The sequence below is a fragment of the Apus apus genome, chromosome 18 (genome assembly GCF_020740795.1).
Source record: "Apus apus isolate bApuApu2 chromosome 18, bApuApu2.pri.cur, whole genome shotgun sequence".
Lineage (NCBI taxonomy): Eukaryota > Metazoa > Chordata > Aves > Apodiformes > Apodidae > Apus > Apus apus.
Window position 1 is genome coordinate 4062342 of NC_067299.1, and position 24103 is coordinate 4086444.

Here is a 24103-nt window from a genome sequence, read left to right on the forward strand (position 1 = left end):
GAGCATGCACACAAGCTAAAACAATAATCCTAAAATTACAATGTGGTTGTTTCAAAACTTTAATGGAAAAGAGAGAGGCATTTAGTATGTCTCCAATACCAGTCAAGTGAAAATTCTTCATTTCCATCAAAGGAAAAACTGTGTTGGGTGAGGCAAGTATTCCCTTTTCATGGGTGAAGTCCTTATTATTTTTTATTATGTGGGATTTCTACTTGCTTTAAAAGTAGACCTTGTTTCTTCCCAAATACAAATTTAAGTTCCCAGCTTCAAGGTAATGAACTCTTAATGCCAGGAGGAGCTATCACATCTGACCTTCTCCAGAGCATGGACCAGTGGATTTCATCATGCTTGCAGCATGTCTTTCAGAAAAAGCATTTACTCTTGATTTGAAGACTTCAGAAGGGAAAATTCACTGCACCCCTTGGTAATTTTTTTCCAGCAGTTAATCATCCTCACTATTAAAAATTTGAGACTTTGAATTTGTCTGGCTTATGCTTCCTGTCATTGGCCATTATTTTATTTCTCTTTCTAATGAAATCCTCCCTGTATCAGGCTGTGGTATGCAGTAACCCAGGTTGCTCTTGATCACTTTTTTGATAGGCTAAACAAATTCAGCTTTCTCATACTTCAATGTTACTTTTTCGGTTTCTGTGTCATTTTTGTGGTTTCCTTCTACATCTTTAGTGTTTCAACATCTTTTTAGAAATGGAAACAGAGCTGGTCTCATTGTTACATCTCAGACTCAGCAGTAACAACTTTGCAGCATACACATTTCATAATTGTATTAGTCTTACTGCCTCAGCACCACACAGTAAGCTTCTATTCCTGAATTTGCTCTTCATGCACCAGGTTTATCAGTTTTATGCACATTTCTAGAATCTGTCCAATATGTTTTGAATCCTGCTTTTCAGCTCTTGTTCCCTAATGAATTGTCGCTTTTAGATATTATTCAGAGCTTGCTTTTAATTGCAAGTTGAGTTCAAGCTGTAAGTGTTGAATAGCAAAGCAGTTCTTTGAGAAGGAACCTTTTCCCTCAGCATTTTGACCAGGAGATTGAGCATTGATGAGGCAGAGATGAAGTCTTGCAGTCCAATTCATCCCCAAGACCTCTACCAGACAGGTTGGTGTTGCTGTCCTTGCTGTTACTGGCCTGGACTGCAGCAGGTCTGGGAGGCTGACACTTGAGTACCTCTCATCAGCTCTGAGCGGCTTTTATTTCAGAGGGGATAAACAAACAAAAATGTCCTTTGCAGGAAAAAGTCAGGAAATGAAATCTGAGCTATATAATGAGTGTTTTTTAATACCTATTCCATGGTACAGCTGCCTAAATTAGATCTTTCTGTCCTGTGTAATTGCTTCCTCTGGGGCTTACCCCACAAGTCACTATGCTCCCTCAGTTCCTACTGTCCCTAATGGGATCTGAAGACAGTCAGGATCAGGCCTCTTGTTTCATCAGGATGTGGTTGTTTAATAGAAAAAGCCCAAGGTAATTTGTACCTTCTTGTATAATTGTGTTTATACAGCAGTTAATTGCTTTGTGATTTTAAAATATTATTTTCCAAAAAAGAAGGAAAAAGGTAATAATTCAAAATGGTTTAGAATTCCCTGTCAAGGAGGAGGGACAGGGTAAAGATGGATTTTTTTTCTAATCCATCACTTTCTTTATGGAAATAACTCCTTTCAACTGCTGCTTCTTCTGCCATAGAGTTGATGGCCTAGGCATAAATAAAATATCATTCCCATTTATTATCCAGGGAACTGCCAGGGGCAAAGGACAGTGAATCATCAGGGTTTTTTGCTGCAACTGCTGCAAATCCTGAACAACTGGAGCATGGAGTTGATCAGGTCTGAGCTTCCCTGGGGTCACTGGGTGTTTCAGTTGTTGGCCCTTGCAGTTGGAAGAGGAGGAAAAGCCAGCAGGCTCGATGCCTTGCTGATGGGGTTAACTGCCCAGTGAACTTCCCCTGCAGGTGTGTACTTCTAATTGGTTTCTCCTTGTAAGAAGGAGCCCAAGAAAAACACTGGTGAGTCTCACAATTCTGAGACCTCTGGTTTAATCTGTGATTTAGTCACACACACACACACACACACGAGTGGGGGGACCACACATGGGGAGCTTTACTCCCAAAGAGGCAGTGTGTGAAAGCCTGTGACTTCTCAGGAGGAGTCTCTTGTGATAATTTCTATTGCAGTCTTATTTTATAGTAGCAGGAAATGCTGTCAGAGGGCTTCACATCTGTGGTAGAGGAGCTGTTATGTCTGCCAACAAGAAGCAGTCTGGTGTCTCCTGGAAAGGGGCCTCAGCATCTGTCTGTCAGAGGTGTTTGACCTGATGGGTTTTCTCAGCCAGCAGAACTGAAATGAGCAAGAATTAAAGCTCCAGCACACAAGGAAACTCCACCCAGGGTCCCCACTTCTTCAGATACTCTGCGTGTTTGAGTGGAAATCACAATTATCAGAATAAGTAGTAGTAATGAAGACAGAAACTAAAACTGTCTTTACCTAAAAACTGGAATTTAAGTATTTCCAGTGATCTCCCTCCTTTGACCAGCAATTGCCATGGAAGGTATGAGTTAAAATCAGATTAAGCTGAGCTGCTCATGGAGTATCTCAAGTATGAACACCTCGATTCCAGCCCAGCTCTGAGAGGAGAGGCAGGGGAGGAATGCAGGCATGGGTACACATCTTCTGCTTCAAATCTGGAAGAGGCTGAGCCTGTCCTGCACTGCAGTGTGGCTGAGAAACCCCAGCGTCTGGGGACTTGTCTTCTGCTGCATGCATTTTTGTTCTGTTTCTATAGAAGGCATATCTACAGTAATAAAATGAATTTCAGTACTGTTGTAGGAGACATGAACATTCAGAATTTATGCAACCGATCGAAGAAAGGTAACTTCATCAGAAGTTTCTCAGCAGTAAGGTGCTTTCATATGGTGGCTTCATGTCTCTGCAGGGCATCTTATCCAGGGATAGAGAAGAGCTCCTGCCCTGAAAGGATCTGCTTTTGCTGAAAAGCAAGTCTGCTCATATTGTCAGGATTGATGCTATTGTGAGCTTAGTGGCTGCATTAATGGAATCAGTGTTCCACTGATACATGGGCAGTTGCTATTATGCTGCTAATTAAATAACTTGTTGCATTAGCAGTTTCCATCTTCCATCCCAGTTCTGCCTTGTGTTTATCTCTAAAACCCATAGAGTAGCAATAACTAATGTGGAAAAAAAGGGCTTTGCCCTCCTCCTTTGCCACTCCTTTTTAAAATGACTCGATTGTTAGATGCTTTGGGCTGGCAGGAACCTGCAGGGAGACAGCAGGACTCAAAAATGAGGGAAAAACCTCACAGCTGCTGCTGTAGCAATGAGAGATTCACCAGAATAAAATGCATTTTTCACCTCTGTATCCAGAAAAACAGCAGTGGGCTTTGTTTTAATCTTCTGTAGTTTGTCACAGTAAACAACAAAGTGTTTCTCTCCATATTGTCCCTCTACATACCAAAGTGTAAAGGCTTGTGTTTGATGGATGTCACTGATGACTTAAGTGCCAGAGATGGCAAACTCGTCTCAACTTCCTGCAGATCTGGGAATTCTTGTGTCTGCTGGGAATGAAGCTGTGGAGGTGGAGAATCAGGGTTAACCAGCAGTACTGCCCCAGACCCAGCAGGAACACATGAAAGATTTTAGTTTCCTTCTTGAAGCCTTGATCTGAATGAGGGCATGTGGCAGCCATCCACGCTCACAGAAGCTGTGCTGCCCTTGTCCCAGCTGTGCCCAGTGCTGTGTTCATGCAGGATAGATTTTTCCCTTGGCAGAGGGAAGCTAAACAGGAGGGGAAGGGAGTGGTCACTCCCTGGTGCATTGCCTGTGCTCCCTGCTCTCATGGTGCTGCAGGGCTCTTATTCACGTCTATTTCCTCTTGCTTGGGCTGCAGACAAGAGGGGGATCTGTCTCCTGCAGTGTTTACTTTAAAAGCAATTACTCTTGATACTGCGTCTGCTTTCTTTCCCACAGTATTTCCATCCTTTTTATCTTAAAGTCAAATTTTGAAGCACAATGGCAGCAACCAGAGGCCATCAGAATCACAAGAGAAGTCCCAAAATATTTTGAAGCTTGACAGAAGTAATACATTTGGTGTATTTCTAATTTGCCTACAGTTGTTTGCGCCTTTAGCATTCACATTTTGAAATTTCACTTTGAAGTCTGTAGGCTAGAAACGCGTTTAAAAATAAGTAAGCCAAGTCCAGTAGCCCAGGGCTTTAGTGAGGAGGCTGGATAGCCCAGGGCTCATGATAACACGATGAGACTCAACAGCCCTGCATCTGAACTGAGTCAGAGTCTGGAGGGGAGCCTGCCAGGCATGCTGGAGAGAAGAGCACTTTGCAGCTACTTTCTGAATTTTGATGTGCTTTACAGAGCTTTGCTCAGGCTCTAGCTTAACAGAGCAGTGACTTAAATAGGTCTTAGAAATCTTTGCACTTGAGGAAAACCAAAAACCTCTGTTTTAGAATTGTATGATCATAGAATGCCAGGTTGCAAGGGACCTCAAGGATCATCTGGTCCAACCTTTTTAGGTGCTACTATAGCTTATATGAGGTGACTCAGCACCCTCTCAAGCTGAGACTTAAAACTGTCCAATGTGGGGGAATTTACCACTTCCTTTGGGAGACTATTCCAAGGTTTGATTGTCCTCATGGTGAAAAATTTAGGTAATTTGTATTTAGGTTATTTGTATTCCTCTAAATAACTGTTCTTCATTAAATAACTGTTCTTCATTAGTTGCAGAGCTTCAGAAGAGATTTCTTCTACAACTGAAATGTAACATTTCCCTCTGAAAGAAATCTCTTGCTCTCCCCTCTGGTGATAATGGACAGTCATACTGACACATTAATTATTATCTGGGTATTTGCTCCTGGATCCTGGCCCATTTAAATGACTTTGTCCAGCCTATCTGCCTGGGAGCAACACAGCCCCATTGGAGCATTGGTGTCACCTTCGTGTTGTGCTGACGTGTGTCCAAGAACCGCTCCAGTGGGCAGGACAGAGCGGTGTTCCATGGCTGGGATCCCACGGGATCTCTGTGGTCCCACTTGGTTTCTGTCCTCCTGAGCAGCTCTTATGTTCTGGAGAAAACACTGCAGAGTGTGCACTGAATCCATGGACTGGACTGGATGATCTCTGAGGTCTTTTCCAGCCTCAATAATTCTGTGATTCTGTGAGTGTCCTCTTGCAGTTCATTATACTTTTTCCTTACTGGTTTAGGATGTCTTGTGAACAGTGCTGGTTTTTCACAGTTTAAGCTCCTAGAAACATGAAAAAATGGGAGAATCTCACAAAAAAAAGAAATATCCAAACACCCCTGTTTTAAGTTCTTATTTAAAAAAAAAAACAAAACAAACAACCAACCAACCAAAAAAAACCCACAAAAAAACAACTGCCTGAATTCCTGCATTTGGAGACAAGCCTGAGTATTTGAAGATCAGGAGGGGGGAAGCTGGCATGTGGCACTGGAACACTTGGGAGTTCAGAGCATAGAGTCAGTGATGTAGAATCTGCATGAGCACTAAAGTGGTGGGATGAGGAGGTCTGGAGGTGGCTTCAGCTGGTGGTGACAGCCAACTTCTTTCAGCTTCTTTGGAACATCTGCTCTTCAGGCTCTTCTGCTTGTGGCACAGGGGGGAGAGGACTTAGACCCAGCTCTTCCAGTGTTGCTTCTGCAATATGAAGCATTTCCGAGCGGTGAGGTTCTCATGCACACAAGGCAGGAATTGATGCTTTTCCTGCAAAAGCAGGACACAGCAGAAGCGTGAGATTCTTCAGCCACTGATAATTTGCTCTGTTAAATTCACCTTGTCCCTGGCAGCAGCAGCATCATGTGGCTTTTTCCGAGCAGCAGAGAATTGATTTGATGGGAGGCAGAGGTGATGCCAGCAGGATGGCCTGCCTGGTATTTTTGTGGGTGTGTGTTCAGACCTTTTGCAGTGTCTGGCTGCAGCCTCTCCTCACCTCTCTTGTGCACTGAAAGCACTGAGTTGGTCCCTGTTGGGACAAAAGCCTCTTATGATAAACACAGCTCACCCCTGCTTGCGTCAGGTGTGGAGGGACCGACCTGCTGCTGCTGGGAAGCAGAATTAAAAAATTGTAGTAACATCTCCCATCAGAATAAAAAAAATATGTACTAACATCTCATCTTTCCAGTCTGTGCACCTTCCTTCTTGCAGACTGCATAACCTGAGACACAGACATGGTGCAAATCTGCTTGGCTGTGGCTGCTTCTGGGGTGACACACGTCAGACTCGCAGCATAATCACACAGCAACGTGAACTGCTGGGGAATAAGGCTGTGCTGAATTAATCGAATTACTTCAGAGATGAGTTTGGTCCACTAATTCCATATTGACTTTGGGCTTTAAATAGCATTAAGGACCCGTGTTAAAACTCAATTAAAACTCAGGAATGCAGTTTGAACAGGGTAAGGTCACATCTGTGCATGAGGTGGAATAATGTAATGGATTCCCTTGACATGGGTCTGTATCTCACATAATCAGAGCCAAACTGAATCTCAGTTTAATCTGATCATTGGCTGTCCCTTCTGTGAGGAAGAACAAGGTGGAATTAATGAACCCTGAGAAGGTCTCTGTAGTCTGTGCAGATACAGGGACCTGCTACTTAAACGTGTGCTCCCTTGGGAAGTATTTGGCTAGGATGCAAGTAGATGGTTGAAATGGCTTGTGCTGTCTAGGGCAGACCCCAGAATTTGCAGCAGGTGTTTCTGTAGTTAAATTCTTTAACTTCAATGGAAAGAAACTTTCCTTCCATTGAATGGACTCTTACAGTCATCATGCACCTAGCGCAGTACCAGCCGTAGTGGTTTCTCTAAACACAGTGCAGGACTTACCTTTTCAATCAAACCATTATTGCCATAAATAATAGGTCTTGAAATGCACCATTGAGACAGCTTTCCATGCCATGTTGGTTGCTAGGATAGGAATTGGAAGTAAGTCCTAGATGAATGTGAGGAGAGCACATCTTTGTACACAAGCTCATGTGCACTCAAGTTGGGCTGAGACTTCAAGGTCTCCTCTTCCTATTCAAATTATGTTTTATGAGAACATCTCATACTTAGGTGTTTAAAGGTTAAATCAACAGCAAGAATGGATAAATCCTACAGGCAACGTTTTGCAAATGACTAGTAACTTAAAAGTTGTACGTGTAGGTGGGAACTCAGTGATAAGAGAATTATCTCTGAATACATCACTAGATGAATTTTTCTCCCACAGACTTCAGTGCCTCTTAAACCCAGGAGTTAGTAATACTGTTCCTCTTACTCACTGGATTTCTCTATCCTACTGGGGGTCTCATAAGCACGGAAAACATCCCTTTTTGAGGAGTCCACATGGCTGTGGTCATTTGCTTCTCCTGTTGCTAGCATCTCACATTGCCTAGGACGTGCTGACTGCTGGGCCCTCTGTTCCTGTTTGCATCCTTGCAGTAAGAATTCTTTGTAGCTTTCAAGAGCATAGCCTGGAGGGGCACACTGTTCCTTTCTCCCTGTCTACCTCTTTGGGACCAGTTGCCTTTTCATTTTTGTTTTATTGGTTTCTTAAAAAGCTGCCAGCTGGATATAGGTGAGTGGGGGTTTTCTCTGCTGCAGTCTGCAGAGAACAAGCAGCAGTATGTAGCCATTTAATCCTGGCAACTGCTTCCTATTTTTCCAGATAATTCCAGCCAGCTCTTTTTGTGTTTAGCCTATTGTTAGATGCCGTCACAAAGACTTGGGGTATTAAATCCTATCATCTGTTCAGTCTGTGGAACAGCTGAGTGGGCTGTGCAGTGAATGAGAAGCTGTAGGTACTGGGGAGAAGGGGTATGGTGTGTAGGCGTGTTTGGAGCACATTTAGAATTCATGCCTTTCCCTGGCTGTAGTGACTGAATGTAAAAATTTCCTTCCATCTCTCCAGTCACCAGTAATGGGAATGTGCAAATGTGGAGGTCTGATGGCAGAGGGAATGTGAAACAGGCTGGAGTGATGCATGTGTCTGTGGCTGTCTGCATGCTGGTGCTCCAGAGGCTCTGAGGGCATCATGCCTCTTGCTCAGAGTAAACAGAATGGTAGATTCAGCACTTCAGACTGAGGCTAGAATATAACACATGGACTAAACCAGAATGACAGCTCCCAAGGTCATGAGTATTGAATATATAAGGATTCAGCTTTGAGTCTTGCAGGCTGAGTCCATCTCTAGCAAGCAGAACATGTCTGCCACAAAGGAGCTGGCACTTCTTAGATGCTGGCTGCATGTCATGCTTCCTTCTGCAGCAGAGCTGGTTTAACAGCATCTGTGAAACCCAAACTCCTTGTCCTGCAGACTGTCTCTCACTAGAGCTGCAGTTCTGCACCGTGGTTCTTTGCCAGCAAATTTAGTTTGAGAACTTCCTACTCTGAATGACTTGACTGCCCCCATTACTCTGATTATTAAGTATTCTGTGTGATTGTCCTTTAAACTGGATCCATGATACGGTACAAGGAAAAAAGCTATTTCCCTCAATCCCACCTACCCCCTACCAAGTATTTGTTTTTAAAAATAATGATTTCACAGATCTAATTTGGAATTGGCACAGTTGAGGGGGCCATAATCAGTGTCTGTAAATTGGGTGACAGGAACTTTTTAAACCAGAGCAGCTGTCAAAGGCATCTTAACATGGAGCTTCTGCTGTAACAAGAGACAGCTTGGCAGGCCAGGATCTGCAGCCAAGTAGCTGACTCCAGGCTTGTGGTTTCCCACCTGGGCACTCAAATCAGCACTCCTTAGGCCCTGCAGCTTTTAGGTGCCTCCATGCTGAGTGGAGCACCCAGGAGCTGGGAAGGTCTTTGAATGTGAGTTGTCAGGAGGAACAAGCTGCTGTGCATTGCACATCTCAGAAGTGAATGTTGTTTTTAGAGGGCTCAGGCATGATGGGTAGGGACAGTTTTGTTGCTGGCATATACAGATGTGTTTCCAGCCAGACACTGAGTGTTAGCAGTGCAGAGAAAAATATGTGCTTGGGCTTTCAGTTGGGAAATAGCAACAACAAAAAAATCCTTTTTCATTTATTTCAGCTGGGAAGTGGTGCCAGGAGCTGTTGTTTTAAAGAATAAGAACTCTGGTTTTATAACTGTACATGTGAGAGACCCCTTTGAATGTGTATCAAGAAAATCTACATAGAAAAAATGCATAGCATAGAAAGTAGGTCTTACTGCTGTCACTGTTCAGTGGAAACCAAGTGTGTTGTGGAAATCTTTGAGTGTTTCTTAAAAAAACCCAAACAAAACAAACATCTGTTTGTGTACAAATGTACCTGTTTCTTCTGATTTCATAGCACCCTTTACAGCATGTGCCAGTTTTTCTGGAGTGCCAGAAGAGAAGGAACATCTCCAGAAAATGCTGAGGTTACAACACCCAGAAAAAACCTGCCTGTGCTACCTTTATAGTCAGCTTAGCCTGGCAGAGAGCAAATGCACTGGTGAACTTGGGGTGGTTGCCAGACTTCTCTTGCTTCTTTTTATATGGTTTACCAAATCCTTAGCTAGCTGGAGGGTGGATATTAAGACAGGCAGCAGTTCTGAGAGCTGAGCAGTAGAATGTTGAAAAGTTCTGCTTGGACAGGAGGTAATTATTGTGAATTTTTTTTTTTTTTTTGCAGTGATTGCCTTTAGATACACTAAACCACTGGCTTGAGCTGGTAGGAAGGGCACTTCTGAAAGGATGCTACTGTCCCCTGGGAGTGGGCTGGAATAATGTCCAGTGAGCCCCGAGCACAAAGCTAATGGGTTTGGTTTTGTTGTTTATTAAAGACAGGCTTTTGTGCAGCAGTAACGGAAAATCCTGTTTCTGTACCAATAAAAACTTTGCTCCCATGGTTGTTGTTATTGGCAAGCTTAGTCACTTTGGTGTTTATGGAAAAGTATTTAATGGGAAGGACTGGATGGTGAGCAAGCTTCATCTGCTTTCATTTTGCTTTGATGGCACACAAGTGGCTGTGGGACCTTCTGTTTCATCCTTGTACCCTCTTCTGCAGCCTGGGCTGCCAGTGCCCTGCTGTTTGCTGTAGCAAGGTAGAACATTGCCTAGGGCTGGCTTGGGCTCTCCTTTCTGCCCCAGGGGGCATCAGTTTTGTGTTGGTTCCTACTTTACCACACAGGACGCTGAAACAATGCACTGTGTGTTCTGTAGCAGTCAGGCTAGACCTAGTAGGCATGTGGGGTATCAGCCAGCTGACAATAACAATAATAAAAGAACTTGAGTGCTGCAGAAGGATTAAAAGAAGCTTCTCTAATAAATGCAATTACACAAACATGCTTGAGCCATGTGTCCTATTTAATTCCTGCCCAAGAAGAGAGGCATTCCTCAGGGCACTGCTTTTGTCTGCGTGAAAGAGATATCCAAGTGCCTCAGGCATCCTATCTCTGAATCCAGAGTGGCTCTTCTGTGCCCTGGGTGGCAAGTAAAACCTGGCTTCAGAGTCCTTTTGAGAACAGTTACTCCTCTAGGAATGAATCATTTTTTTTGCCAGGCAGTGACTTGCTAGCTGGCAGGGCCCTGCTGCCATCCAGACCCCACAGGCAGTTTTCACTGCTGGCTGTGGCTCTGCCTGCACGCCCCTTGGCGTTCTGGGTGCTCCTGCTCTGTCATGAGGAGCCTTTTGCCTACATTTGTGCAGTTGGGGAGCTCTCAGTGGGCCTTTGCTGCTTCTGGAGAGTACCTTGATGCCATGAAGGGCAGCAGGCTAAACACTGTGACAGGCTGTACTTGTTCTCTTGTCAGGGTGATTTTAAATCACACCTTTAATGTGTTTTTTCCTCTCCCACTAGTCAGTGAATTTCCCGTCTCTGCCTTTCACATGAGCAGGATTCATGATGGAGAGAACATCCTAAAGGCTGTTCCAGAGCTGCTTGCTATTACTCCAGGCAGCACCCAGGAAGTACTTGCTGGAGCTAATGGGTTGGTACCCAAGCTCTGGGAATCAGGACTGTTAGCTGGGAACACACAGCCGCCCCCCAGAGGCAGCTGATGAATGTAGACATTTGTGGGTGTAACAAAATGGGGTCCAGACCCATCCACAGGATTGCTGCTGCTTGGGCACAGCTTTGACTTTGCTTTTCCATGGAGAAGAGGTTGGGCAGGCATAGGGCTGCATCTGTAGAGCTGGGGACAACCTGAGAAGTGCAGGGACCCCTCAGAGATGGCTTTATGTGATGTGGGCAGAGCCCCAGAGTCAGGTTGCTCTTAACTAAATAAATGACCAGTGTTAGTGGGCCAGAAAGGTAAAACCTCTTGGTATTTCTCTTTTCTCTCAAAACTCCATGTTCTTCCTTTTAAGAGTATTTAGTGTGAAATCACTGTTCCTTTGTGGAAGCTGAGTTTTTAAGAAAACTATTAAATATTCCAAGGTTCCTGGTAAGGTGCAAGGGAAAGGATTAAATGGTCCAGAAAAGCTGCTCTTTGACTTTCCCAGCTCCTTGCCCCCCAGTGCATACATTCCCTGAGGTATCTCATAAGGTAACTTGCGTGCAGACACCAACTGTTCTCTTGCTTATAAGCACCAAATGTTTAATTCAGTGTGTGCTTGTCAAAGTACATTAAAAATGCAGGTAGCACTTGCTGTGTGTGAGCCAGCTCTTGTAAGTGAAGCACTGTCACAGGATAGCGTTACAGACTTGACACAAATGGAGCCTGCTGGCTCTTGGAAGTGTCCTGGCTACCTGGAATGTCCTGCCAGGCTGGCATTGCCCTGCTGTCTTCCAAGCACTGCCTTTTCATGGTGATGCTTTCAGCTCCTGAGGAAGTGTGGGGCAGAGAGGATGTGCCATAACTGGTGATTATCTGGTGTTGTTGCTGCTGTGTGGTTCTCTCTTGGCCACATTCATCTCTCTCCAGTTGTATCTCATCCCATATTTAGATCCAGTCCTGAAGATCTCCCTGACATCAGTGGGAATATAAAGGCTTACAGAAACCTCAGCAAGGTTCAAGTCTTTGGTAGAATCACTGGAATAGAGACTGTATTTGAGTGCACAGCACCTTGTACAAATAGGTCCCAATCTCTCAGTTTGGTTCAGCATCCATCTGTGCAGTTTTCTTAAGGGGAATTCATGTGCCATCTGTGAGCACCTTGTTTTTAGAAAGGAGATTCAAATCAGTATTTGGCAGCAAGGCTGCATTAGGTAAGGCTGAGGCAGTAGTGTGAAATTCAGAAGCAGAACTGAAAGGCTGAAAACAGGCATTGCTGGGGTATAAGAGAGAAAACAGCTTCGCTCTTGAAAAGTACATTGTGCTTGTACAGCACTGGGAGTGCTGGGAACATCAGGTGAAGTTCCCAGTGGGCTGCCAGTATGCCTTGTGAAATGGGCAGGGATTAGGACTGGAAGCAGCTGCTCCCTGCCCATCTGCAGGACAAGACCTCTGTTCCTCATTGCTCACCTGCCCCTGACATTTCTCTTTGCGCTCTTCCCATCTCGAAAACCGTAATGATGTGCGTGTCTCAGGCCCTGGCTACCAGTTGCTATAACTACCATTAATGCAGTCGTTGAGGACAGGTCCTGGTTTAGCCTTTTTTCTATCAACCAGCCAACTGAATTGTGTTTTCTTGCCTTTCAGTCCTTTCAAGGAAGCCAAGGACGAGCATACCTCTTCAATTCAGTGTGAGTATAATGTCATACGTGTCACCTCTGCATCTCTTGGGGTAGATTTCAGAAAACCCTCATAAGGAAGAAAAGAAAAACATGTTCTTCCTTTAGAAAACCTCTGCCTGAGCCTTGGGAGTGTGCTGAAAATGGTTGGAGAAAGAGGCAGAAAACAGCACTGATTCATATTTGATTTTTTTTTTTTTCTTGAGGTTTCATATAAGCTGCTAGGAAAAGGTGGGATTTTCATCATCAGATTGAGAAATAAGAGCTCAGGATGAGTCATTCTCACAGAATGTAATTGGACCAAAGAGTCAAAATTTTGTAAATGTGGCGAATAAAAAATATCTAAATATGAACTTCTTAGAGACAGCATGAAAAGGAAGTGTAATTTTCCCAATAAATGAAAATAGTTTTGGTGAGATCACTGCTGGGATGTCTTTTAGAACTGCTGATTTCAGTTACATTTTTCACATTTCCATGTGGGGAAGTGAAAGTACCATTTTATCAATTTGAAAATGAAATCTTTCTCAAATGCATAATTAGTTCATAATCTTCTGGTCAAAGCTTTATATAATTTTTAATTGGCAAAAAATTCTCTTTCACCTTTTCATTCCATTTGAGAATTCACAAGAGAACTTTGTTCTGGGCACAGCTGTGATACTCAGTGTCCTGAACCTCCTGCTTATGTCTTCAAATACTGCAGTAAAATTGCTGTCAGCTTCCTTGTAGCATTTTTGATGTGGAAAGACACACTAATAGGGAGCATCTCTCCTTTTTCCCCAGAGTTAATGTGGGTTGTGGCCCTGCAGAGGAGCGGGTGTTATTAACAGGATTACATGCGGTTGCAGATATTTACTGTGAAAACTGCAAAACCACACTGGGTTGGAAATATGTGAGTATCAGTATCATTTGTTTTTCCTCTGGACATCTTTGCTCCAGCCCTTTCTGAAGGTGTGTGCATGGGTAATGTGGTCTTGTGGAAAAACCTTTAACTCGGGAACAAGAAGTGGGGGTTCTGTTGGGTAACCACATCTTTTTTCCTTCCTGCATTTCCATTTTCCCTTTTTCCCTCCTGTCTTGAGTTCATCCATTCAGAGCATGATCTTTTTGTGGCTAATGTATTTTTTTTAATAAGAATATGCACTGTGGGCCTGGTTCCTTTAGTGATACTAACACAAATGAGGGTAACTTCAGTCAGTCTTTGGGGTTCATATTGTCTTTTTTTCTCCAGACAATATCAGATTAATAGAATGATTGATATATTGTTAATCCTGTGTCCTTCCCACTGGAAATCCTGTTGAACATGAATTTATCTGTTTGCTGTCTCTCTTCCTCTTCATAAATTCAATTACCTTCAAATAAAGACTTAAGCTACATCCTAATTTCTGCTTCAGCAGGCACGCAGTGAACTTCTTTTTTAAACCATTTTGACCAGTGTCTAAACAAAACATTGTATCTGTGGCCTCAGGACAGAAATATTCTTTAATAAATCAGTCGAAAGGCTATAAAAAGTAAAGCATCAAAAATTGATGCAGTAGGAATTCATGCAGAAACACAGCATGAATCTTACAAATGGAGGACACTAAAGTATGTAAGTTGAGTTTATTGTAAAACAAAATACAGAATTTCCTAAAGGTAGCAGTAAGCCCAGGACTCTCCAGCAATGGAATGACATTATTTCAGATGCATTCTGTGCATGCAGACAGCACACCTGAGCAGAGCTGAACCTCTTTGAGGATGCAGCCTCAGTAATGGGAGTCCCTGCTGGTTTGGGGATCCCTTAGACTTCCCTACTTCTCCAGCTCTGCCATGTTGAAGCACCGTGTGTTTCTGTAGCTGCAGCCACCTGTCTGTGTGGAGTGGGTCCTTCCCATCCCTCAGTGCCCATTCCCTCCATTTCCACAGGAAGTTTACCATCATCTGTCTTGTTCCTGATGGCAGTAGTGCTTTTACAGCACATTTCATCAAAGGACCTCTGCATTCTTAACAAACATTATTAGATTCTCAGGCCACCCGACGGAGAGGTGGATTTTATCACCAGTGGTTCCTAAAGGGTCATTCAAGGAGCAGTTGCCACTGGCCTACAGAAGGCTGCACATTTACATGGTGCCGATGGTTCTTTTTTTCCAGCCTGTAAAAGCAGCTAGAAGCAGGATTTAAGATTCTTCCAACATATTTTTCCTGAAAGCCAACGGAAGGACCTGCAGTTTGACTGTTTTACTCTGTAGACAAGGCTAATTGTTCCAGCATTCCTGGCTCTGATCTGTAACTGCAATGTTACCAACAGATACCATCTCGATCTCCTCCTTTCTCCTCCCTTTTTTTTAGGAACACGCTTTTGAAAGCAGCCAGAAGTATAAAGAAGGCAAATACATCATTGAACTAGCTCACATGATCAAGGATAATGGCTGGGATTGAATGGAAAGAGCCCAGCCCTACCAGCGTGTAAGAAAATGCCATCCAACCGAACATTATATCCAAGAGTGAGAGAGTGACTGAACGCTTGGTTCCATGCATTTAGAGGCTCTGCAATTTGGGAGCATCTTCACACCCTTCTCCATCTTTATTGGTGACTGGCCTCTAAATTTCTGTCTCTCTGTCTCTTTGCTTTGTATCTGTTTGTGAGTTGACCCTGGCTGCTTCTCTCTCTGTCCTGGCGTTGGCTCAGAGAATGCACCGAATGCCCGACAGCCATTCCATGGTGACGAGTGTTTAAGTACAAACTGAAGCTCAGTGGTGGCATCTTAACCAGAAGGTCTCGGTGCGGGAGGAAGACCCAAGTTTTGGGCAGGAGAAGGTGATAGGGGGTGGGGAGTGGGCCCGAAGGGAAGTCATCAGAAGTTGAAACTGTACTTCTCCTCTAAGTCCTGGTTAACCAAGGCTTGAAACTATCTACTTGTCTAAATGGACAGAAAAATACCTCATGGCTGCGTTCTCTCCAAATCGTAAAACCACTGCTCCATTGGTGGAGCTTCAGGCTAAGCTGGCTGAGCACAAGTCGTAACCAGTTCCCCCTGCAAGCTAATTGCAAATCTGTGTGTTGTTTGCCATTTATGAACTTGTTGTCTGGGGGGAGGGAGGACCTGAAGGCTGGAGAGATTCCCTGCCTCTCCTTTTTCTCGCTGTTTCAGGGTAGGTAGGCCAAACATCCCAACAGAGCACAGCTGTGGGAGCATCCTCACAGCTGGAGAAACCAAATCCTGACTCTTGAGCCCTTTAGAGAGGAAGAGAAATCTGCTTAAGGCACAGTGGGACTGGAGCTGCAGAAGATAGGATGGGGGGGAAAAAAGGCCTGTGATAGGCAAGAAAGAGGAGATTACATAGAAGAGGATGGGGACAAACTTAGTAACACAGGATACCCCTTGATTTCCCGGCCTCCACTGAGCATCCTTGGGGGCCTTTTACCAATCCTTCGTAAGTGTGAGTAGGAAAATGCTGTTACAGAATCTTTTTCTTGAATCCCAGGCCCCAGCCAACAGCTCTGCCCTTGGAGCCTGGCAGAGGAATGGTGTGAGAGTGGGGAGAGGAGGGAGCCAAGGAGCCTGGTGTTTGTAGCAGTATTGCACAGGTGGATATTTCAAGCTATGAGGTATCCTTCCCAAAACCTTTCCCCCCTTTTCCCACTCCCAGAAGCCTGTTGCAGGCACAGGGGGAATGGGAAAGAAAAAAAAGAAACTAAACATCTTCCCCCTATCCCTGAAATTGTCTATGCCTTGGAGTTTAAAAGGGAGGGGTAGATGTGAGCATCATAACTACAAGGGACAAGTCCTTCCCATTTTAATTTTTTCATTTTAATAAGTGTGGACCTTCCCGAGGGGGTTGGTGAGGAGGGGGCATCATGTGAGAGTGGAGCTGCATTAGACATAAATGACAATGTGAAGTTTGCTCTGCAACAGTCCAGCCAGTATCTGGTGCATAACTCAAGACTATTTAACTTACTTAGTTTTATCTCTCTGAGTGAATTTTCTTTTTGTTTGTGGAATTCTTTCAAGTAGGTTAATCCACTGGGGGAAATTCTTCTTAATCCAGAAGGAAAGAGTATTGTGCAGGGGATTGTAACTCCTTATGAAACTGAAGCTTTGGAGCTGTAAGCTGTTGCTGCTTGTCCCATGATGCTCTTGGTGAGCTGTGGGAATCAGGACACGGTGCTGGTGGTGAGAAGGTAATTAGCTGTTAAATGAAGGGGATGTGAGCAAAGTTGCTGCTTACAGGTCAGGGTGGACCTTATGTGTTGGGTTCTTGTGCTGAAACCCAAACCTGATGGCCCACCTAAGCACAGGCTGTCCTTTCTGTTCAACCACACTCTTCTTTACAACCCGGAAAGACAAGTAAGATGGGAGTCTGGCCACAGGTCCTGCAGTGGGTGGAGCTGGCTCGGTTTGTGGCTGCCCTGTTGGGAGGTGGCCTCTGCCTTCGCCCTTTCTGCTGTGGCTGCCTAACAGTTATTCAGCTTCTGTTTCTGATCACCTCTGCTTCCATCATCCACATTCCCTTCAGTGATAAAAATCTAGTAGAAATAAAAAATTCCACAGTCCCCACTGTCCTGTGACTTTGGCACTGACCTGGTCCCGTCTTCCTGTCCTTTGGTTGGTGATCCATGGCAATTTATTGGCTAGTGGGAAGCAATCTAGGTTCTTTGAAGAGCTCTTCAGTCTCCCCAGATGTGGAGCCTTTAAAGGGGCCTGATGGGAGCTGGGAGAAGGAAGGGATAACCCCAAATCATTAATGTGAGATTGAGAAAAAGAGCACACAGAGGCTCATGGTTTGATGTTGGTATTTAGAGTGATTGCCTATAAAAAAGTGATATAAAAGGTCAGCCTGTCTAGAGGACTGCTCTGAGAAGCAAGAACAGTTACTACAGAGAGCTACCAGATGTAAACGTTTTTATCCAAGTATTTGGGACAAGAAAGGACAATGATCCATCAGGTGAGGCTGTTTTTAACTGTTCACAAGGGTTATGCTTTTAATGGCAACCAATCTAAGCTTGACGACGACAAGATCTTAATCTAGTTTTAATTGGTTTTGTCCCATCAGCACCCACAGATTCACACTTGCTGAGAATCTGGCCCCGAGCCCTGATAGGAAAAAAATGTGTACCTATGAACATCCCCAACACCCAGAGAATTATCTATAGAGTGACTTTAATACACTGTACAGGGAGGTAAGGAAAAAAGGGCTTGTGAAGCTCATTGGTGTTTGTTCTCTGCTGTGTGAACATTAAATATGAAGTACTTCTTAGTCTGCTGCTAACTCATCTGTGACTTGCTGTATTGAGACATGTGGCAGTAGTGGGAGCTGGTGACCAGACAGGATGATCAGATCTGTCTGCTGGTGGCTACCACAATTAGGACAAGCTAAATTGATGACTTGTAGAGTGATAGATTCAGAGCACAACCAAAGAACCTCACTGCATCTGTCTGCTGGTTGAGCTGACTGGAGCCAGTCCCTTAGCAAATGGAACGAAAAGGTGGGACTTCATAGGCTGGACTTGATGATCTTAAAGGTCTTTTCCAGCCTTGGTGATTCTGTGTGTGATTCTGTGTGTGACTATTGTTTGAAGCTGGAGATGTGGCAGAGTGCTGAGTGCCCATGGTGCTGCTCTCCATGGGTGCCCTCCAAGAAAACACCAACAGCAGGGAGTTTTGCTTTGTCTCCGATGTGGCAGCCTTGTCTCTGGCAAGCTGTGGGCACCCTTGAGTTTACATCACCCCGTCTCCCCCAAAGCTCAGACCTGAGTAAGTTTTAAATTGTTTTGTTCTGGTGGATTATCTGGTGTGGAATCCTGATCCCTGTAATAAATATTCAGATGATAATATATACAAAGCAGAAAAAATACCTGTTATCTTGTGAAATATACTTTTGTAAATAATATTTAATTTTTTTTAAAGAATAATATATTTGGTGCTGTTTTCTCAGAGCCCCTCCCTGAGAGCACTTTTTTTGTTGTTGATAAATGATACTGTTTCCTTCTGTATTTGTTGGAAAATATGTCGAAAGGGAAACAAAAATCATGATATACATTGTCCTCTTAAGTCAATCCATTTTTCCTCTGGATGTGGCAGGAGAAGGGGAGTCACTCCCACCTGGCAGAATTGGTCTCTGACACAGGTGGTGGCTGAGTGGTCCAGGCAGGTCCTGACGTGTGGGACAGGAGGTGGCTCCAGGCAGTCAGGGAGTGCTCTGATGTCTGGAATTTCATCATGGAACACTTTCATTTGGCACCAGAGGTCCCATCTGGCCACCTGGGCCTCGTGTCGACTCACGCTCCCAGAGTGAGTCCCAAGAAAGCCAATGGGGCTCCATCTGGGAATGGCTTTCCTGAGCAGATCTGGTTTGTAGGATCTGGGCCTGAAATTTTCTCTTGCACCAGTATTGGCTGGAGTGAAGTGGATATCCAGACTTAGAAAACAGGATTGAACATCAGCTGCAACCTCTGATTGCTGTTTCCAGTTGCTTGGGCGCAGCAGGGATGGAGGATGGAGATTTCTGACTAGTCCTTGTTTTTAAACTAAAACATAAATCTTTGGACAAGGATCCTGGTTTTATTTGTTTGGTTTTTTGTTTGTTTGTTTTGTTGGTTGGTTGTGTGTTGTTGTTTTTTTAATCAGGCTGCTACATAACAAATTAGAGTAAAAGTTTACCTCTCTGGCAGTGAAGTTTTTTTTTCTTTTGTTTGTTTTCCTTTCTGTCTTTAACTTCCCCCCTTCACCCCCTCCTTCTTTTTTAATTCATTGGGTCTCTTATTTATCCCAAAGTGGACCAACAGCACAAACCACTGGACTGTGTTTTGCTGAGTAAGGAGCTGTTTTCAGTGCTGATTAACTGTTGCAGGCTCTTTTAATTCTCTGTTGTTGGTGCACAGGATTTAAAAATATACAGGTAAAAAAACCCAAACCAACCCTACAAATGAAATCAGTTGTTCTTGTGATGATCAAGTGAGAATTCTCTCTGTGTGCATTTTTCTAACTGGTATGTGAGAGTGTGTTAATCATGCGTTTCACTGCACTTCGGTGTTTTGGGAGGAGCATCATGTTCCCATGTGAACCAGTTCTTGGATGAAGAGGTGACACCCAGAACCCCGGGTGGGTAAAGAGATGGGCAAGAACCAGAGCTCAGCTCATTGCAAGGAGCCCTTCTCGCCCGGTGAGGGGCCTCAGAAATTAAATGCTCAGAAACAATTACGTTAGGCATAGATTTTGCAGAATCCTGTTTAAAAAGCAAAAGAGGGGAAACAAAATCATCTTGAATTCAGAAAAAAAAAAAAATCAACATACTGAAATGCAAGCAGAATGGCATTGTGTAAGGTACAACCACAAAGAAGCTATTCTCATAGTTATGAACTGTATGTATCCTTTGTTTTGTTTTTCATAAGGAAATGGGAATGCTTTCCCCACTGACACAACTAAAGGACAATATTTCCAATACCAGCCTGTCTATTGATGCTCTTGTGTTTACAAATTGTGTATACTTTTATTTCTTTGATCTTATTTTAATATTTTTTTTTTGCATATTCTTTCAGGTCATTTGCTTCAGTAATAAATGCAATTGTTTGTTTTCAAATAATTGGTTTTCACCTTTTCATGTATTTGTACATTGTACATAGTTCTTCAGTATTAGAGGGAGGTGTATTGTTTGTCATATTTACAATATGTGTTGGTGCTCATTTGAGAAAATAAAATTTTCAAGTACTAAAGCTGCTGGTCCACGTTACTGTTTTGATCTGCTATGCTGTGTGCAAACTGGAGGCAGCAAAATTTGGTTGTTCAAGAAATGTTACATTTAGCTTGAAAATAGTAAAATTGTCTTCTTTTCTGCTAGCTGCCAGCCCGGAGCAGTCACCTGCTATGCACTGGAATTCCTTCAGCACTTAGAGACTGTAGCCCCAGGCAAGGATCCCATCAGGAGAGCAAAAAGATGATCCTCAAGTCTAGGATTTGCTGCAAGAGGAAAGCTCAAATGGACCAGGAGGGGCTGCTGACCTGCCAGGAGCCATCGTACCATAACCCAGTGCCTTTCCCTAAGCCAGACCAGCCAGGGAAGCATGCACCTTGTTTTGTGAGGAATTACATGATTTTAAGGTATTTTTCAAGTAGCAACAATAGTAAGAAACCCATGAAATAAAATCCCCTAATTCTCTTTCAGTCATCTCCCATGGGGGAAGGGTCTTGTCAGCCCTGTTATGTAGCAGTGCCCACAAAGCAGAATAGATCAAAACATCCCCAGAGGCCAGAAAAGCCACCCTGTGGTTTGCAAGTTTTGCTTGTTAGTAGAATTCAGTGTAGCCTCATGTCTGGTGAAGTGGTGTTGTGGTGTGGGAGATACCTGCTACTCACAGGTGAACCAAAGCATGAGTGAAGCTCTCTGGTGCGTTTGGGTTTGCAAGTCGGACATCATTCCAGAAGTTCATCAAACAGGATTTTCCTGGGTTTGACCCACACTGGTCCTGAAACAAAGAGAACCTGTGTGGGAAGCAGAGCTTCTGCTTTGGCAGGGAGGGGGGCACAGAGGGATGATCAGTGAGGATGGTTAATGCAGAGCTGTGTGTTTGAGTAGTGGAGGGAGCTTGTCCATCTGGGACACACGCTGTGACATCTTTATGAATAATTTTTGCCCAGCTCATCTGGCCACGTTCCCTTCCGTCCCTGAATTGCGTCTCTGCTCTCTGGTGAGTGGGGTGCAACGTTTCTGACCCCCACTGCCCTCAGCTCAAAAACCCATTTGAAATCACAGCTGGATTGAAAGGTGTGCTTTCTTTGAGGTGGTTTTGGATGAGCTGCTGCAATCCCTCTTCATCCCACTGCTGAAGATGGCTAGGATCTGGCCCTGTGCCCTGTGCCAGTGCCCCACAGTTCACCGTGCCGCCGGCTCAGCGCCCTTAATTCTCCATGTGTCCAAAAAAGCAACTTAACCCTCTTTGGACCCGGCTGTGCCAGCTGCTGAATGTCCTGAACTCAAAGTGTAGCTCAGGCTGTGGCAAGAAAAGCTGCACTTGAAAGGTCAGGGTGAGGAGCCAGGGCGTTCATGGGAGGTGGGTGAGGAGCCAAGGGTGATGTGACTGGGAACTGATGTCCTGTGCATGCCTGTCATGTGGGCAAACAGGTTCAGCTGATGGGGCAGTTGATACAATTAATTCCTTGCCCAACGGGCTTGGGGTAATCCTGAGTTCTTGGTTTCACCAAAACTTCAATTTGCCGTTGCTGGGGCCGTGCTGGGTGTGACGAGCAGGGTGTGTGCTCCAGAGGCTGCCAAAGCCTTGGTGAGAGAAGGGGCGGATGGGCCATGTGCTGCCTCCACCCTGTGCAGCAGGAAGGTCTCAGGGATGAGGACATGTCAAAAAAAAATGCAAGGCCAGCTCTTTGGGCACATTGTGGTGGCTGGAGTTAGGCAGGGTCTGGTGTGGGGCAGCTCCTCAGTGCTGGGCTTGCTCCTGCAAAGCCCTGAAGCTGCTGGACATGAACGACTGCTGCTGGATCACTGGAAAAGCCCCAAGGTTTTGACTGTGTTTCCACCTCGTGTTGTCAAGACAAGCAGTTATTCCTTTGCAAGGGCAGCTGGCCATGCGCCTGCATCCCATGGCTGTGCACGAGAAGAGGGGTTTGGTTTCCACTGCAGGCAGCTGTTCCTGTTGGGATGAGGACATGGGCAGCAAGGTCCAGCTGGCAATGGCAGTGCTGGTGCCTCTTCCACGCCTATGCCTCATGGTGGAAATGGTGGGTCAAAGCCCCCTGGGCCACCTGCCCCTGCTGCTGCCATAGCCCAAAACAGCCTGGCATGGAGGAACTGGGGCTCTGGCCCTTTCCATCAGCTCTTAATTCTTCTCTGTGATTTAGAGAGGAATTTAAAAATGTCTTTTTTTCCTGCCTTTCCCCTGCAACCTCCTGCTTCTGCTGGGGCAGGAGGGTGCAATCCTGAGGAGTGTGGGCAGCAGGGATCCCTGGTGGAGTGGGGAGGGTTGTGCTGGATGCTCCTCTCCAGCAGGAGCAGTTCTTATTCACCATCCAAATCATGTGCATTGGCCGTGGCACCTCGCCAGCTCAGACGTGAGCCCTAGAGGGAAATTCCCTGCAGGAAAAAGCATCATACTCAGAATTTCCCATCCTGAGCATCCGAATAAGAGCAGGAGGGACAACTCGAGGGCCTGTCTCAGCAACAGCCCTGGGAAGAGCCTCCAAATCCACGTCAGCCCTTTGGCTCCGTTAGGATGAAAGTGGAAAAGTGCCAGAGCTGCGACTTGGCCTCGGGCTGTGCTTGCAGCAAAGGTGTGGAGCAAACCCCGTGGCTGGGAGGTGATGGTGGTACCCAGCCCCATCAGAGGGCTGGGGTCTGCCCTGCTCCTTGGCCATTCCCAGTGGGACCAGGAGGGACTCACAGGGAACAGCCACCACATTTGTGCTGCGGGGCTGCGCTCCCACCACCCGGCATTGGACGTGTTATTAAACTGCAATTAGAGTGCGCGGGAGCCAGAGGCAGCTATTAATAGCCAGGCACAGATAAGCTGACTCAGACAGCATCAGACATGGGATCTGGAGAGAGGCTGCAGCTTCACTGCTGCAAACTTGGCCCACGGCTCTGCAGGAGAGTGTGGCAGGGAGGGCTGGAAGGAGTGAGGGGTGGAGGGAGTGATGGAGGGATGGTGTATGAAACCCCCTTTCCCATGGAGGTCTCACACTGTGCCAGTGCTGCAGGAGCCACCACGACCTTTCCCCCTGCCAGAGGACAAGCTATAAAGGGCAATGAGGCAGAGTACGGGGCACGTCCCAAAGCTCCTCTTAGATCCTCCTTGTCACAATGAGGTTTTTTCAAAAGATGATCATGAAGCTATAAATAAAGCAGTGCTGGCGGCCTTTAATTGTGGTTCAAGAGCAATTTGACACTCCTGCTTTGCTCTTCTGCCCTTCTCATGGGACATGAGCTGGGAGGGAAGCTGCTGGTCACTTCTCTGTTGGTTCTTCTAATGCCTTTTGTCCTCTCTTGGACAAACCACTCATGGACATCTCTGGGCTGCCCCCACGCTGCCTCTCCCATGGGGACAATGACTTTGACTTGAGCTGGGGGATTTTCTTGCTGGCAGTGAGGATTTACAGTAGCACTTTCAGGCTGCCAAACACCCCAGGGTTGTTTTTACCTATCTCTAGCCTGGGGTATAAATAGCAGTGTGGCCATTCCCCATTGCTGGTCAAGGAATGTCCCATGGACACAGGCTGGACATGAAGGAGATGTCACCCTCAGGATGGTGGCAGACCAGCAGAGTGGGGTGCTGGCACATGACCCTGGCTGCAGAGAGGGGTCCTGGGGTGAGGGGTGGTTGAAATAACAGACCCCCAGTGTTGCCCCTCTCCATGTGGCCCCCAAAAGTCCCCAAGCCCCCAGCCACCCCTGGCTGGACAGGCTTCCTCAGCCTCTCAGTGCTGTTCTGGGGAGCTCTGGGGGTGCTGAGGGCACTAACCTCATCCAA

The 24103-nt window shown here is 45.3% G+C and overlaps 1 protein-coding gene across 1 annotated transcript in view; it reads left to right on the plus strand.

The window, feature by feature from the left end:
* Nucleotides 1-20341, plus strand: part of YPEL2 (yippee like 2) — a 38257-nt gene extending 17916 nt beyond the window's left edge. The window contains exons 3-5 of the mRNA XM_051635897.1: nt 12620-12663; nt 13432-13540; nt 14977-20341. Coding sequence (XP_051491857.1) covers nt 12620-12663; nt 13432-13540; nt 14977-15066 — 243 coding nt within the window. The 3' untranslated portion in view covers nt 15067-20341. The remainder of the gene's footprint in view (nt 1-12619; nt 12664-13431; nt 13541-14976) is intronic.
* The last annotated feature ends 3762 nt before the right edge of the window (nt 20342-24103 follow it).